Here is a 17,734-nt window from a genome sequence, read left to right on the forward strand (position 1 = left end):
TCTGCATAAAAAACACAATGCTGCTGGAGGAACTCAGCAGTCCTGACCCGAAACGTTGACCGCCTGCTTTTCTCCACAGATGCTGCCTGGCCTGCCGAGTTCCTCCAGCATCATAGTGTCTTTCGTCGGGGAGATTAAGCAGGCTGGGCCTCTTCTCTCCAGAGAGGAGGGTGGATGCGGGGAGTATGTGTCCCTGACCGAGGAGTTGAGAGCCAGGGGGGTCACAGTCTCAGAATGAGGGGTCAGTCATTCAGGAAATCACGAGGGGCATGGACAGGGTGAATGCGCACAGTCTTTTCCCCAGGGTTGGGGAATCAAGAACTAGAGGACACAGGTTTAAGGTGAGAGCGGAAAGGTTTAAAGCGGACCTGAGGGGCAACTTTCTCACCCAGAGGGTGGTCAGTACATGGAACGAGCTGCCAGAGGAAGTGGGTGAGGCAGGTACATTAACTACATTTAAAAGGCACTTGGACAGGTCCATGGAGGGGAAAGGTTTGGAGGGATCTGGGCCAAATGCTGCATTAAATCTCTCCTCCCTCACCTTAAATCTATGCCCTCCAGTGCTTGATTGCCCAACCCTGGGAAAGAGACTGAGTACATTCAGGATCTGTCACTACTGCTGGGGGAATTGTCGACATCTCCGGTTGAAACCATGCATCAGGGCATGCAACTTGGACTTGTACCCCCAAGAGTTCAGAAGAACTTTGTCCCAGGGCGACAATGGCTAACACAAAGGGACATAATTTTAAGGTGATTGGAGGAAGGTATAAGGGGGATGTCAGGGGTAAGTTCTTTACACGGAGAGTGGCGGGTGTGTGGAACGCACTGCCGGCAGAGGTTGTGGGGGCAGAGACATTAGGGACATTTAAGAGACTCTTAGATAGACACATGAATGATAGAGAAATGGGGGGCTATGTGGGAGGGAAGGGTTAGATAAAGCAGAATAAAATGTTGGCATAACATTGTGGGCCAAAGGGCCTGTACTGTGCTGTAGTGTTCTATGTTCTAATAAGAGGGGGCTTGATTCAAATGTACAAAACCCTGAAGGGTCCTGGCGGGGTGGGTCAGTGTTTACACACAAGAAGCCACCCATTCAGAGCAGAGGTGAGGCAAGTCACTTCTCCGCTCTCACGGAGCCTCGAACCTACAACCTCGGGCGCTCCGGGCTGTAGACGCGTGTGTGAGAGGAGCTGTGCAGAGTGTCAGGTGTGCCTCGAATGTGGGCAGAGAGGGCAGGATGGATGGCATCCTTCCTTCCGAGGAAGCAGCCTTCTCTGGGTGATGCCAGGGACCATGGCCATCTCCCTGCCAAAGGACGAGGCTCAGGGTGGAAGCGCTCTAAGTGTAGGCACCAAACCTGCTGACGACCTCACCGGTAAGGAAGATGTGAAGAGAAGATACAGAGGCTACAGGTAGCTTAAGTGAGTGGGCAAAGATCTGTGGAAAGGAATATAACGTGGGACACTGTGAAACTTTAACTCCCCAAAGTCCGTCCACCAGCTACAGGTCAGGAGTGTGACGGGACACTCCCCACTTGCCTGGGTGAGTGAGGCTCCAACATCACTCAAGAAGCTCGACACCATCCAGGACACAGCAGCCCACTCGATAGGCACCCCACCCACACCCACTCACTCACTCCACTGACACAGTGCGTACTGTCTACAGGACACACTGCAGCCACTCACCGAGACCCCTCAGACGGCACCTTCCAAACCCACCACCTCTCGCAGCCGGAAGGCCAAGGGCTGCAGAAGCACGGGGGTCACCACCCCCTGGCAGCTGCCCTCCGAGCCCCACACCATCCTGACTTGGAATATCGCCGTTCCTTCATTGTCGCTGGGTCAAAATCCTGGGACTCCCTCCCCAACCACACCGTGGGGACACCCTCACCTCAAGAGCTGCAGCGGTTCGAGAAGGCAGCTCACCCCCACCTCCTCAGGGGCAACTATGGGGTGGGCAACCAAATGCTGGCTCAGCTTCCGAAGCCCACAGCCCTGGAATGAATGTGAAAATCATCCATTTTGGTGGAAAAGTTAAAAAAGGAGCATATTTTCTAAACGGTGAGAGAGGGCGTGAGCTCTGAGATGCAGAGAGATCGGAGTGTCCTAATGCAGGACCAGTATGCAAGTAACCAAGAACACTAACAAAATGTTATTGTCTATTGTGAGGGAACTTGATTACAAAAGTAAGGAGGTTACAGGTTAGTTACACAGGGCATTGGTGGGACCATATCTGGAGTACTGTGGACAGGCTAGGTCTAGTTTAAGGAAAGACGTTAATGTGTTGGAAGCAGTTGGGAGACGATTTACCAGATTAATACCTGGAACAGGTGGGTTGTCTTATGATGGAAGGTTGACTGGATCGCTTGTGTCCACTGGATTTTCAAAAGAGTGAGAGGGGACTTGATTGAAACGTACAAGATCCTCACGAATCTCCCCAGGGTAGGTGTGGAGAGGATGTTCCTCCTGGGGGAGATCTAGAACCAAGGGTCACTGTTTAAAAACAAGAAACTGCCCATTTAAGACAGGAATGGGGTGAAATATTCTCTCTCAGAGGCTGGTGAGTCTTTGGAACTCTCTTCCTCAAAGGGCGGTGGAAGCAGGGTCTTTGGATATTGTTAAGGCTGGGGGAGAGGATAAGCATGGGGGTGAAAGGTTACTGGTGGGTGGGTGGGAACGTGGAGTCGAGGTCACCATCAGATCAGCTGTCATCTTGTTGAACATTGGGGTAGAATTGAGGGGCCTCGTATCTAAGGAAGGATTGGACAGGGTCCGGAGGAGGGTCACAAGAACGATCCCGAGAATGAAAGGGTTAATGTACGAGAAGCGTTTGATGTCTCTGGGCCTGTACTCGATGAAGTTTAGAAGGATGAGGAGGGATCTCACTGAAACCTCCCGGATACTGAAAGGCCTGGATAGAGTGGATGTGGAGAGTGGGGGAGTCCAGGAACCAAGGGCACAGCCTCAGAATGAAGGGACGTCCCTTTAGAACTGACAGGAGGAGGAATTTCTTCAGCCAGAGGGTGGTGAATCTGTGGAATTCGTTGCCACAGACGGCTGTGGAGGCCAAGTCATTGGGTGTATTTAAGGCAGAGACTGACAGGTTCTCGATCAGTGAGGGGGTTCAGGGTTACAGGGAGAATGGGGTTGAGAAAGTAATCAGCCGTGATTGAATGGTGGAGAAGACTCGATGGGCCGAATGGCCTAATCCTGCTCCTGTATCTCATGGCCGGATGGCCTGCTCCTAATTCCCATGAGGAGATTGGACCCGTGAGCCTCGGAAGCTGAGGGAGTGGGAATGAGGCATGGCATGGCACATTTTCATACCCAAGGATCCCTGGCAGACGTCCGTCCGAGTCGCTCCATCCAGGATAAACTGGGGGTCGGAACAGATCTCCTGCAAAGAAACAGGGGCGAGCTCGTGAGTGGTCCCCGCACCGTGACAAGGGTCGCACACCTCCCACCTCACTGGCACCGAGAGCGGGGTGAGAAACCGCCCACCCGACTACTAGGCATCCAGCAGATCGGCTTCCACGGGTCATTCCACCGGGAGCTGGCTGGGACGCGGAGGAGACAGCGCAGAGTTCCAGCTCTTCCCGCACATGCACAGGAAGATCTCACAAACAGCCAGCAGGTTCTCTGGGCTTATTTCATTGGTCCTGGAAGGAGCTCCCAGCACCACAGTTGTGGAGGGAAGCAGCACCGACACCAGACCAACCCATCAAACACCCATCCCCACCAACCCCCAGATTCTACTCCTCACCCACACACTAGGGGGACAATTTACAGCAGCTGATTAACCCACCGACCCTGCGCGTCGTTGGGATGTGGGAGGGAACTGGAACCCCCGCGGGAAACCCACGCGGTCACGGGGAGAACGTGCGAACTCCACAGAGACAGACAGCGGCGGAGGTCGGGATCGAACCTGGGTCTCTGGAGCTGTGAGGCAGCAGCACTACCCACTGCGCCACCGTGTCGCTGCCTGCTTCTAAATAGAAGCCATGGGACGTAGCCTCAAGATTCGGGGGAGTAGATTTAGGACGGAGATGCAGAGGAACTGCTCTTCTGTAGTGAATCTGTGGAATTCTCTGCCCAGGGAAGCAGTAGAGGCGACCTCATTAAATATATTTAAGACACAGTTAGGTAGATTTTTACACAGTAGGGGAATTAAGGGTTATGGGGGAAAGGCAGGTAGGTGGAGCTGAGTCCACGGCCAGATCAGCCGTGATCTTATTGAATGGCGGAGCAGGCTCAATGGGCCGGATGGCCTCCTCCTGCCCCTGTTTCTTATGTTCTTGTGAACCGTCACATCCACCCAAGATATAAGGGGAGTGATCCTTAAATGCGTGTCCTCTAGTGTCTGACATTTCTACTCTGGGAAAAAGATTCTGCCTCTCATCATTTTATAAACTTCCACCAGATCTCCCCTTGGCCTCCACCGCTCCAGGGAAAACAACCTCCTGGCAGAGAGTACAACCCACTGGGCCTCCAATGACAGAAGGGAGATGTGAAGGGGGTCAGGGAGAGAGAAGTGTTCGGGGACCTGGGGGGGGGGGGGTTGCACACACAAACCATGGGCCGAACGGCCTCAAGGTGTTGGAAAACTCCAGGATTCCAAGCCAGAAATTCTCAATCAGAAACAGCATCCACTTCACACAGGCAACGCACACAACAACAGTCAGTGAGAGGTGTACCCTCCCTCGCAATCCCCTCCACATGGCAGGGAAGCGGTCGTACAAAAGGTGCGGGAAGTAGGGAAGGAAGAGGGAGTTCTGTGGGGGCTGGAGTTCTTGGACTAGCCCTACCTCAGCAGCAGAACACTACAGGCCACCTCTTACACTAGCATGAACTTGTCTCTGATTGTGTCTTTGGTTTGCAGTCTATTTTTCCTTCACCATTTTGTATAATTTATGTACACATTGATACAATCATGAAGAAGGCAGGCCAGCGGCTCTACTTCGTTAGGAGTTTGAGGACATTCAGTCCGTCACCAAAGACTCTTACAAATTCCTACAGATGTACAGTGGAGAGCATTGCCACCTTCGAGGACATCTTCAAGAGACGGTGCCTCAAGGAGGCAGCTTCCATCACTAAGGACCCTCACCACCCGGGACATACCCTCTTCTTGTTACTACCATCGGGGAGGAGGTACAGGAGCCTGAAGACCCACACTCAACGATTCAGGAACAGCTTCTTCCCCTCCGCCATCAGATTTCTGAACGGTCCATGAACCCATGAACACTACCTCGTTATTCCTCTTTTGCACTATTTATTTATTGTTGTAATTTGTAGTAATTTTATGCCTTGCACTGTACTGGCCGCAAAACAACACATTTCACATCATCTAAGTCAGTGATAATAAACCTGATTCTGACAAGTTATATTCTGTGTGTTATCTGTACCTACATGTCTGTGATGCTGCTGCAAGCAAGTTTTTCACTGTACCTGCTCCCCTTGTGCACATGACAACAAACTCAATGACTTGAACACAGAACACTACAGCACAGTACAGGCCCATTGGCCCACAATGTTATGCTAACATTTTATCCTGCTCTAAGATCTATCTAACCCTTCCCTCCCACGTAGCCCCCCCCCCATTTCTCTGTCATTCATGTGTCTATCTAAGAGTCCCTTAAATGTCCCGAATGTATCTGCCCCCACCACCTCTGCCGGCAGTGCGTTCCACGCACCCACCACTCTCTGTGTAAAAAACTTACCCCTGACATCCCCCTTATACCTTCCTCCAATCACCTTAAAATTATGCCCCCTCGTGTTAGCCTAGACTTGAGTAGAAGACTAGGGGACAACTGGGCAGGTTGCTGAGGAACTGCAGAGAGTTTTGGTACTCTTAGGGAAGAATATGTCTGCTTTGTAGGAAGTGCAAAGGCAGTTTACAGCATTGGTTCCTGGGTGCAGAGAGGTTAAGCATGTTGAGCCCACACCTAGTGGAGGTTGGAAGAATGAGGTGCGACAATATGGGAATAAGATTCTGAGGGGGATTAACAGGGTGGATGCTGAGAGGGTGTTTCCCCAGGTGAGGTTATCTAGAACAAGGGGAGAACGGTTCAGTATAAGTACAAGAGGACATGGCTTTAGGGTGAAAGGGGAAAGGTTTAGGGGGGAACATCTTCACTCAGAAAGTGGTGGGAGTGTGGAACGAGCTGCCATCTGACGTGGTAAATGCGGGCTCACTCTTAAGTTTTAAGAATAAATTGGATAGATACATGGACGGGAGAGGTCTGGAGGGTTATGGACTGGATGCAGGTCAATGGGACTAGCGGAATAAGGTTTCAGCACAGACTAGAAGGGCCGAATGGCCTTTTTTCTGTGCTGTAGTGTTCTGTGTTTCTATAAGGGGGTCACACAAGAGACTGAAGATGCTGGAATTTGAAGCAACAAACAAAATGCTGGGGGAAGGGGAATTATCTACATTTCAGGTCGAGACGCTGGATCAGAGCAGGTTAGAAGAACAAGAGGCAACTTGATTCAAACATACAAAACTCAGAGGGGTTTTAGCAGGGTGGACGTTGAGCCAGGGTTTACAATGAAGAGATGAGGCAATGTTTGTCTCTCCTGGGGTCTCAAGCACTCAACCTCGGGTGCCGCTGGGCTGCAGGTCTGTCTGTGGGGGGCAGGGGCTCAACCAGAATCGTTGACAATTCCTTCCCCTCCCCACAGACGCTGCTCAACCCGCTGAGTTCCTCCAACAGTTTGCCTTTTGCTCCAGAACAAGGAGTCAGCCCTTCCAGAGTGACATCTTCTCCCCAAGGGCAGAGAACCTTTGGAGTTCTCTTCCCCAGAGATCAGGGGGAGGTGCAGTCAGTGAATCTGGTTAAGGTCCAGGCAGCTTCTTCGTCTGTGGGACATGGGGAACAGGAGGGAACGGAAGCTGAGGTCAAGGTCACTCCAGCTATGAGTTATCGAACAGGGTAGCAGGCTGGAGGGAACAAATGGTCTTCACGAGCCTCGCCACTTTGCGCTTGATTCCCCAGCCACACTCACCCTGGGTCTCTTCCACCTGATTCCGGCCGTTTTCGAAGAGTTGGGTCCAAGTTCCTTGAATCCAATGACAGAGGGGCCAGGTGGGAAGTACTCATCCTCAAACAGAATGCCTCGGCTGAGGCAGTCATCCCGGAGAGACTCAAAGTCCTGCCCAAGGAATTTGAAGGCCTGATCGTGCCTGCCCACCCCGAGCTGCTTCTCCCTCTGCCGGCAGACACGGCTGGCAATGCCACAGTACATCCCAGCAGCAACGCACTGCACACACGGAGCAGGAACCAGCAATCAGCCGCAGGAGGGTCCGAGCTACACACAGAGAAAAATCACAAACGTTAATCCCGCAAGGAAAAGAAAGTTCAACACAGCAAGTTGTGACAGGGCTGGGAACCTACTCATGGGAAGGTTCATAACTCCTGTACATTCAGGGTGAGGGTCACTCCCTGTGAAACTGTACAGAGTCGCTGCTTATTCAGGGTGAGGGTCACTGTAACTGTACAGAGTCGCTGCTTATTCAGGGTGAGGGTCACTGTGTAACTGTACAGAGTCGCTGCTTATTCAGGGTGAGGGTCGCTCTGTAACTGTACAGAGTCGCTGCTTATTCAGGGTGAGGGTCGCTGTGTAACTGTACAGAGTCGCTGTTTATTCAGGGTGAGGGTCGCTGTGTAACTGTACAGAGTCGCTGTTTATTCAGGGTGAGGGTCACTGTGTAACTGTACAGAGTCACTGTTTATTCAGGGTGAGGGTCGCTGTGTAACTGTACAGAGTCACTGTTTATTCAGAGTGAAGTTCACTGTTCGAAGTGTTGTGAAAGGCACGATTGGTCAATAGACTTCATTTTGAAAGAATTTTCATTGGCTTCCTGCATGGACCTAATTTCCAATTGGTTGATTGCCAGTTTGAGTCGACGCCTGTCCCTATCACACAGGCTCGTTTCAGGAAGTGTTGTCAATGAAGTAAGAGTGGCAACTTTTGTTTCTCGAGCTCCTTATCTCGTAAAAAGATCCCCTCAATCATCACGAGGGTGTTAAGTACAACACCAAGCCACATCCGGGGATACTGCAGCAGTCACACGGAGACCCTAAGGAGGGTCTTAATGGAGGGGGGGGGGCCTTAATGGAGGGGAGGGCATGCAGGGGGATCATGGAGGGAATTCTGAGCTCAGGATCTCGGCAGCTGAAGGCACTGCGGTAGAGAGGCCGGAATTGGAGGGTTGCAGGGGTCAGAGCGGACAGCCAGCGCCTCTTTCCCAGGGCACCAGTGCTCAATACAAGACGGCATGGCTTTAAAGTAATGGGTGGGAAGTTCAAGGGAGACGTCAGAGGGAGGTTTTTCACCCAGAGAGTGGTTGGTGCATGGAGTGTGCTGCCTGGGGTGGTGGTGGAGGCTGATACATTGGTCAAATTCGAGATTGTTAGATAAGCATATGGAGGAATTTAAGATAGAGGGATATGTGGGAGGAAGGGGTCAGATAGTCTTAGGTGTGGTTTGAAGGTCGGCACAACATTGTGGGCTGAAGGGCCTGTATTGTGCTGTATTGTTCTATGGTTCAGTGAGAACTCCTTTCTCCAACACTGAAGAATGCCAAGGAGAAAGATTCTAAGCCCTGTGTGGCTTAATGCAAGATCTCAAACAACCCACTGCCTCGTGAGGAGACTTGTCGGCTGCTTTAGTCTCCACTCCTCCTGGACTTTGAAGGCACACACGGAGACTCCAACCCCACACAGACGGTGTTCAGTGTAACAAGGACGTGAAGCTGGGTGTTACAAGGAGATAGTGGAGACGCAGCCCGTGACAGTGACCATGTCCAGTACAGGAGTGAGTACAATCTCCTCCCCTTGACATTAAGTAGCATTTTTTTACCAAAATAAACTTTATTCATAATAAAAGAAACTATATACAATAATAAAACAGTTCAAACCTTTACATTTGTGTACAGTTCCATTCTTAGTGTTATCTTTTTATATATAAAAAACACAGCACCGCTGCCACACGTGTGGCTCCCTGGGGTGATACCCCAATCCCATATTTACAACAATATGATGGGCTTCCTCGCCTGACCCCGCCCCTCCTTCTCCTGTGGCAGAAGAACCCTAAACTGTCGTCCTTCCCCACCGAGCCCTCGCGCTGGCTGCACCCAGCGTCAGTGCATCCCTCAGCACGTACTCCTGCAGCCTGGAATGTGCCAGTCAGCAGCATTCCCCTACGGACACCTCGCAGGGCTGGGAGACCAACAATTTTCGGGCAGACCAAAGGGCGTCTTTCACAGAGTTGACGACCTTCCAGCAGCAGTTGACGTCCGTCTCTGTGTGTGTGCCCAGATGCCAACCATCAACACCTTCTGTGTGGAAAAACTTGCCCCTCGGGTCCCCTTTAAATCTTTCCCCTCTCACCTTAAACTTGTGCCCCCTAGTTTTAGACTCCCCTACCCTGGGAAGAAAGGACTGTGACCGTCCACCTTATCGATGCCCCTCATGGTTTTATTAACCTCTTTAAGGTGACCCCTCAGCCTCCGACGCTTCAGGGGAAACAGACCGAGCCTGGGGATCTCTCAACTTGACCACCTACAAAAGTCCCATGGCTTCAAGGGTACATCAGAGGCTGGGCATCCTGGAGGCTCACCTCCTGACGTCACAAGGACTTTCCACCGTCTACAAGGTGGAGCGTGATGGACCATCCTTCAATGGCCGGATGAGCTCAGTTCCAACAATCGATGGCACCAAAACTGGTGGTGTAGTGGACAGTGAAGAAGGTTGTCTAAGGCTATAACAGGATCAAGGCCAACTGGGTAAGTGGACAGAGGAACTGCACATGGAATTGAACACACACAAGTGCAAAGTGATGCTTTTTGGGAAGTTAAACCAGGGCAGGACATACACAGCGAGCGGCAGGGCCCTGAGGAGTGTTGTGGAGCAGCAAGGCCCAGGGTTACGAGTACACAGTTCCCTGGGAGTGGTAACACAGGCAGATAGGGTGGTGAAGAAGACATCTGGTGTGCTTGCCTTCATCGTCAGAGCATTGGACAAGACATTGGTGGGACGGTACTTGGAGAATTGTGCGCAGTTCTGGTCGCCCAGCTACAGGAAGGGTGTCATTAAGCTGGAGAGGGTGGAGAAAGGATTCACGGGGATGTTACCGGGACCGGAGGGCTTGAGTTATAAGGAGAGACCGGACAGGCCGGGACTGTTTTCCCTGGAGCGATGAAGACCGAGGGGTGACCTTATAAAACCATGAGGGGCATCGATAAGGTGGACGGTCACAGTCCTTTCCCCAGGGTAGGGGAGTCTAAAATTAGAGGGCACAGGTTTAAGGTGAAAGAGGAGAGATTTGAAAGGGACCCAAGAGGGAACTTTTTCTTAAAGAGGGTGGTCAGTATATGGAACGAGCTTCCAGAGGAAGTTGTTGAGGCAGGTACAGTTACAATATTTAATTTGGATAGGTTCATGGATAGGAAAGGTTTAGAGGGATAAGAGCCAAACACAGGCAAATGGGATTGACTCAGGTAAGCATTTTGACTGGCAGAGATGAGTTGGGCCGAAGGGCCTGTTTCCACACTAAGTCTCGAGGAGCTCAACACCATCCAGGACAAAGCAGCCCCCTCGATCAGCACCCCATCCACCCCCCCCCCCAAACACTCCCTCCCTCCACCACCGGTGCACAGTGGCTGCAGTGTGCACCGTCTACACAACGCCCCGCGGTTACTCGCCCAGGCTACTCCGACAGGACCTCCCAAACCCACCACCTCTCCCACCCAGGACAAGGGCAGCGGGTGCAGGGGAACACCAGTGATATCCGGAGGGAATTCTTTCCTCAGCAACTGGTTGAGGTCAGGAATGCAGAGCCAGGAGGTGTAGAGGAGGAGGCAAGAGAGTGCGGAGAGGGCAGAGGAGGGGCTGGATTTTTCTTACAAAAGCCTGACGAGGTACCTTCCAAACTGAAACCACAGGAAGTGTAGTTAAAATTCCCCTGGCTCTGACATCTCAGTAAATACCCACACCCACCCCGGGACCCCCTGGAAACACCGACACCCTCCCCGGGACCCCCTGGAAACACCGACACCCTCCCCGGGACCCCCTGGAAACACCGACACCCTCCCCGGGGCACTCTCTGTAAATACTGACACTCTCCTGAAGCCTTTGACAAGGTTCCACATGGGAGGTTGGTCCCGAAGGTTAGATCACATGGGATCCAGGGTGATACAAAACTGGCTTGATGGAAGGAGTCAGAGGGGGGCAGCGGAGGGGTGTTTTTCAGATCGGAGGCCTGTGACCAGCGGTGTGCCGCAGGGATCGGTGCTGGGACCACGGTCGTTTGTCGTCTGCATTTATGATTTGCATGACAATGTGGTTCATGTGGTCAGCAAGTTTGCAGATGGCACAGTGGACAGTGAAGAAGATTGTCGAAGATCCCAACAGGATTTTGATGAAGCTGGAAAGTGGGCCGAGAAACGACAGATGGAATTTAACTCAAACAGGCGTGAGGTGTTGAATTTTGGTTAGTTAAACCTGACCAAATGGTAGGGTCCTGGAGAGTGTTGTAGAACAGAAGGACTGAGAGGTACAGGGACATAGTTGCCTGAAAGTGGAGACCAGAGTAGACAGGGTGCTGGAGAAGGTGTTTGGCACCTGGCCTTCATCAGTGAGGTCACTGAGTACAGGAGTTGGGACGTCAAGTTCCAACCGTAGCAGCCGTTGGCAAAGACCACACCTGGAGAGTAAATGTGCAGCTCTGGTCACCCAGCTATCGGAAAGATGCCATTATGTTGGAAACGGTGCAGGAAAGATTCACAGGGACTTTACCGGAACTGGGACGGGCTGCCAGGGGTGGGGGTGGAAGCAGATAGGGTGCAGGTGTTTAAGAGGCTGTTAGACACGTAAAGGGAGATGGAGCATGTGCACAGCAGAATTTGGCATCATTGCTGGTGCAGAGCCAGTGGGCCGAAGGGCCTGTTCCTGAGCTGTTCTGGGGTCAATAAAGAGGATGGGCTACGACAGGGTGGGACTGTTTCCAGCAACGCACCAGATGCTGGAGGAACTCAGCGGGTCAGGCAGCGTCTGAGGGGGGAAATGGACAGTCAGGTCGAGACCTTTCATCTGGACTAAGACTGCGTCCATCCACCTTCTGAACCTCGAGGTGACCCTGGAGTGCAGGGGTCTGAGGGGTCACCTCATGGAGGTGTATTCAATCACGAGGGATGTAGAGAAGGTGGACTGTCGCAGTCGTTTCCCCGGGGTAGGTCATGTATCGAAAGTGAGAAGGGAAAAACACCCACATCCTCCCCGGGACCCCCCGTCAACACCCACACCCTCCCCGGGACCCCCCGTCAACACCCACACCCTCCCCGGGACCCCCCGTCAACACCCACACCCTCACCGGGACCCCCCGTCAACACCCACACCCTCCCCGGGACCCCCCGTCAACACCCACACCCTCACCGGGACCCCCCCGTCAACACCCACACCCTCCCCGGGACCCCCCGTCAACACCCACACCCTCCCCGGGACCCCCCGTCAACACCCACACCCTCACCGGGACCCCCCGTCAACACCCACACCCTCCCCGGGACCCCCCGTCAACACCCACACCCTCCCCGGGACCCCCCGTCAACACCCACACCCTCCCCGGGACCCCCCCGTCAACACCCACACCCTCGCCGGGACCCCCCGTCAACACCCACACCCTCCCCGGGACCCCCCGTCAATACCCACACCCTCCCCGGGACCCCCCGTCAATACCCACACCCTCCCCGGGACCCCCTGCAATCACTAACAGAACTTTTGCGGATTCCGTTCTGCTCCCAACCACTGTCCCAGCCCGTCCCACCGTCCCGGTCCCGGTCCCGGTCCCAGCCTGTCCCACCGTCCCGGTCCCGGTCCCGGTCCCAGCCCGTCCCACCGTCCCGGTCCCGGTCCCGGTCCCAGCCCGTCCCACAGCCCCGGTCCCGGTCCCCGCCCGTCCCGTCCCACGCACCGTCCGAGGCTGCAGTCGGTCTCCGAGGGAAGCGGCAATGTGTCTGCGTCGGTCTCAGCGCCGCTCCCTCCCTCTCTCGGGCGCGCTCCGTGCGCCGCGGAAACGCGCAGGCACCACGCCTACACGGCACGGGAGCGCGCACTGCGCCTTCCACGCCCCCGCATCCGTGCCCGCGGGCAGATCGCAACCGATCTCTCGTCACCGCCCCTCGCACAGTGGGACCCCCCCCCCTCACATCCCCCCCCACAGTGGGACCCCCCCCCTCACATCCCCCCCCCACAGTGGGACCCCCCCCCTCACATCCCCCCTCACATCCCCCCCCACAGTGGGACCCTCTCTCCCATTCCCCCCCCCACAGTGGGACCCCCCCCCTCACATCCCCCCCCACAGTGGGACCCTCTCTCACATCCCCCCCCCAAGTGGGACCCCCCCCCTCACATCCCCCCCCACAGTGGGACCCTCTCTCACATTCCCCCCCCACAGTGGGACCCTCTCTCACATTCCCCCCCCACAGTGGGACCCCCCCCTCACATTCCCCCCCCCCACAGTGGGACCCCCCCTCACATTCCCCCCCACAGTGGGGACCCCCCTCACATTCCCCCCCCACAGTGGGACCCCCCCCTCACATTCCCCCCCCCACAGTGTGACCCTCCCTCACCGCCCCCCCCCACAGTGACCCTCCCTCAATGCCACCCACCCACGGTGTGACCCTCCCTCACATTCCCCCCCCCCACAGTGTGACCCTCCCTCAATGCCCCCCCCCACGGTGTGACCCTCCCTCACCGCCCCCCCCCACCGTGTGACCCTCCCTCACATTCCCCCCCCCACAGTGGGACCCCCCCTCACATTCCCCCCCCCAGTGTGACCCTCCCTCAATGCCACCCACCCACGGTGTGACCCTCCCTCACCGCCCCTCGCACAGTGTGACCCTCCCTCAATGCCCCCCCCACAGTGTGACCCTCCCTCACCGCCCCTCGCACAGTGTGACCCTCCCTCAATGCCCCTCCCACGGTGTGACCCTCCCTCACCGCCCCCCCCACGGTGTGACCCTCCCTCACCGCCCCCCCCACGGTGTGACCCTCCCTCACTGCCACCCACCCACGGTGTGACCCTCCCTCACCGCCCCTCGCACAGTGTGACCCTCCCTCAATGCCCCTCCCACGGTGTGACCCTCCATCAGCTGACTCAGTGCCCCCTCTCCCTCTCCCTCAGTACTGACAAGGTCAGCAGGGCACCGTGAGGGACCGGAGACAGCCCAAGGGAGCAGAGCGGACCCTTAGTGACCATCCCCCCCCCCACCCCAATGACACCCTGGGCCCCCACCCCCTCCACATGTACACAAACCAAAGACCCACAGGACACAGGTCTCTCTCGCTCTCTCTCACACACACCTCAATACACAATCAGCCCACTTACACACACGTACACACGTACACACACACCGCTCAATATATTCACACAATCAGCCCACTCTGAGACATACACACTCACGTACACACACGTGCACACACCTGTATACACAGACACACACATATACACACATGTACTCACACATTATACACACACACATACTGACACACATGCACACACGCATATACACACACATGCACACACACAGACACACATGCACACACGCACGTACTGACACACATGCACACACGCACACAGACACACATGTATGCACATGCGCGCACACACACGTACTGACACACATGCACACACACATATACACACATGCGCACACACACACAGACACACACGTACACACACACATTCACGCAGGCAGCATATTCCAGGTTACACCCACTCCCCCACGCACCCCCCCCAACACACACACACACACCCCTCTGTGGTAATTTTCTTCCTCAAACCCCTTCTCAACCCCTTCTCCCTTACCGTGGGTCTGTATCCTCTGGTTATAGGCTGCTCTGCCATGGAGAAAGGTGTCCTACTATTCACCCTGTCTATGCCTGATAATTTTGTACATCTCAGTCAGCTTTCCACCCCCACCACCCCCCACCCCCCACCCCCCACCCCCCAGCCTCCTCAGCTCCAGGGAGAACAGACCCAGCCTCTCCTGTCTGCCCTCATCACTGAACCGCTCTGTCCCAGGCACCACCCTGGTGAATCTCCCCTGCACCCTCTGCAGTGTGGTTACATCCTTCCTGCAGTGCGGTGACCAGAACTGCACGCAGTGCTCCAGCTGTGGCCTAACTAATATTTTAAAGGTATCTTTATTAGTCACACATACATTGAAACGCACAGTGAAATGCATCTTTTGCGTAGAGTGTTCTGGGGGCAGCCCGCAAGTGTCACCACGCTTCCAGCGCCAACATAGCACGCCCACAACTTCCTAACCTGTACGTCTTTGGAATGTGGGAGGAAACCGGAGCACCCGGAGGAAACCCACGCAGACACGGGGAGAACGTACAAACTCCTTACAGGCAGCAGCCGGAATTGAACCCAGGTTGCTAGCGCTGTGTTACGCATTGAAGCTGTCATCATAAACTCCTTGCTTTTATATTCTATGGCCCGACTATAAAGGCAAGAATCCCATACACCTTCCTCACCACTTTATCTACCTGTGCTCCAACTTCAGGGACCCTTGGACTTGTACACCAAGGTCCCTTTGTTCCTCAATACTCCCTAGGCACTTCCCAGTCTTTGTGCATGTCCCAGCATTATTGGTCCTTGCTAACTGAATCAGCTCGCATTTATCAGGATTAAATTCTACCTACCAGTGCTCTGCCCATCTACCATGTCCACCACTACTCTGCTACCTTATGTAAATCTACCACTGCTCCGCCCATTTTATCAACTGGTCAACGTCATCCCCTAGCCTGAGACTTCCCTTTTCACTACCCTCAACACCACCAATTTTCGTGCCATCTGCAAACTTATCAACCATACTTCCTCCATTCATATCCAGATTCTTACTAAGCAGTCAGGGTCACAGTTCTGATCCTCGTAATACTCCACAGACTTCCCACCTCAAAAACAACCCTCCACCATCACTCTGTGTCCAATTACCAAGCCAATTCTGGCTCCAAATTGCCAACTTGTCCTGGCCCTAACCTTATGGATCAGTCTCCCACGTGGGACCTTGTCAAAGGCCTTTCTGAAGCCCCTGGGAACCACATCAACCACACTGCCCTCATCGATCTATTTTGTTACCTCTTCTAAAAATTCAAATTGTTCAGTCAGGATCTCCCACCAATAAATCCCTGCTGACTATTCCTGATCAATCCCTGCCCTTCCAAGTGCGTGTTAATCCTATCCCTCTGGAATGTTTTTCCAATAACTTCTCTCACACTGACTTTAGAGGTCTGTAATTATTCAGGTGGCCCTCTTGAATAAAGGCACCATATTTGCTGTCCCCCAGCCATCTGACACCTCAGCTGTGGCCAACGATGATGTCCTGGTCACTGACCCAGCCTTCCAACACTGCCTGGGATACATCCCTTCCAGTCAACATCAATGGTGCTGAGGTCGAGAGGGTTGAGAGCTTCAAGTTCCTAGCAGTGACCATCACCAATAGGCTGTCCTGGTCCAACCACGTAGACACCACGGCCAAGAAAGCTCACCAGCGCCTCTACTTCCTTAGGAGGCTAAAGAAACTTGGCATGTCACCTTTGACCCTCACCAATTTTTACAGATGTACCACAGAAAGCATCCTATCTGGATACATCACGGCTCGGGACGGCAACTGCTCTGCCCAGGACCGCAAGAAACTGCAGAGAGTTGTGGGCACAGCCCAGCGCATCACGGACACCAGCCTCCCCTCCATGGACTCTGTCTTTACCTCTCGCTGCTTGGTGAAGCAGCCGGCATAATCAAAGACCCCACCCACCCGGCTCATTCTCTCTTCTCCCCTCTTCTATCAGGTAGAAGATACAGGAGCCTGAGGGCACGTACCACCAGGCTCAAGGACAGCTTCTACCCCACTGTGATAAGACTATTGAACGGTTCCCTTATACGACAAGATGGACTCTGACCTCACGATCTACCTTGTTGTGACCTTGCACCTTATTGCACTGCACTTTCTCTGTAGCTGTGACACTTTACTCTGTACTGTTATTGTTTTTACCTGTACTACATCAATGCACCCTGTACTAACTCAATGTAACTGCACTGTGTAATGAACTGACCTGTACGATCGGTATGCAACAAGTTTTTCACTGGACCTCGGTACAAGTGACAATAATAAACCAATCCCATTACAGGAACAGGCCCTCTGGCCCCCCACGTTGTGCCAAACTAATTAAACTAGTAATTAAATGCCTGATTAAACCAATCCCTTCTGCCTGCACAATGTCCACATCCCTCCAGTCCCTGCACATTCATGAGCCTGTCTAAGAGACTCTTAAACCCCTCCATCATATCTGCCTCCGTTCCAGGCACCCACCACTCTCTGCGTAAAAAACTTGCCCTGCACATTTCCTTTGAACTTTCCCCCTCTCATCTCAAGTCCATGACCCCGCTGCTCCAGAGAAAACAAGCCAAGTCTGTCCAACCTCTCCTTATAGCTCATGCCCTCTAATCCAGGCAGCATCCTGGTGAACCTCTTCTGCACCCTCTCCAAAGCCTCCACACCCTTCCTGTAATGGGGCGACCAGAACTGAACGCAATACTCCAGATGCGGCCTAACGAGAGTTTTATAAACCTGCAACGTAGCTTCCCGACTCTTTAACTCAGTGCCTCGACTAATGAAGGCAAACATGCCGTACACCTTTTTTACCACCTTATCAATCTGTCAAGGAGCAATGAAC

The 17,734-nt window shown here is 53.8% G+C and overlaps 1 protein-coding gene across 1 annotated transcript in view; it reads right to left on the reverse strand.

Annotated features, from left to right (window-relative positions):
- The window catches only part of LOC127586963 (calpain-1 catalytic subunit-like), a 56,866-nt gene that overhangs the window by 25,409 nt on the left and 13,723 nt on the right, over window positions 1–17,734 (reverse strand). The window contains exons 8-9 of the mRNA XM_052045016.1: window positions 7,002–7,304; window positions 3,327–3,396 (exon numbers count right to left, since the gene is read on the reverse strand). Coding sequence (XP_051900976.1) covers window positions 3,327–3,396; window positions 7,002–7,241 — 310 coding nt within the window. The 5' untranslated portion in view covers window positions 7,242–7,304. The remainder of the gene's footprint in view (window positions 1–3,326; window positions 3,397–7,001; window positions 7,305–17,734) is intronic.

Source organism: Pristis pectinata, chromosome 38, assembly GCF_009764475.1.
Source record: "Pristis pectinata isolate sPriPec2 chromosome 38, sPriPec2.1.pri, whole genome shotgun sequence".
NCBI lineage: Eukaryota > Metazoa > Chordata > Chondrichthyes > Rhinopristiformes > Pristidae > Pristis > Pristis pectinata.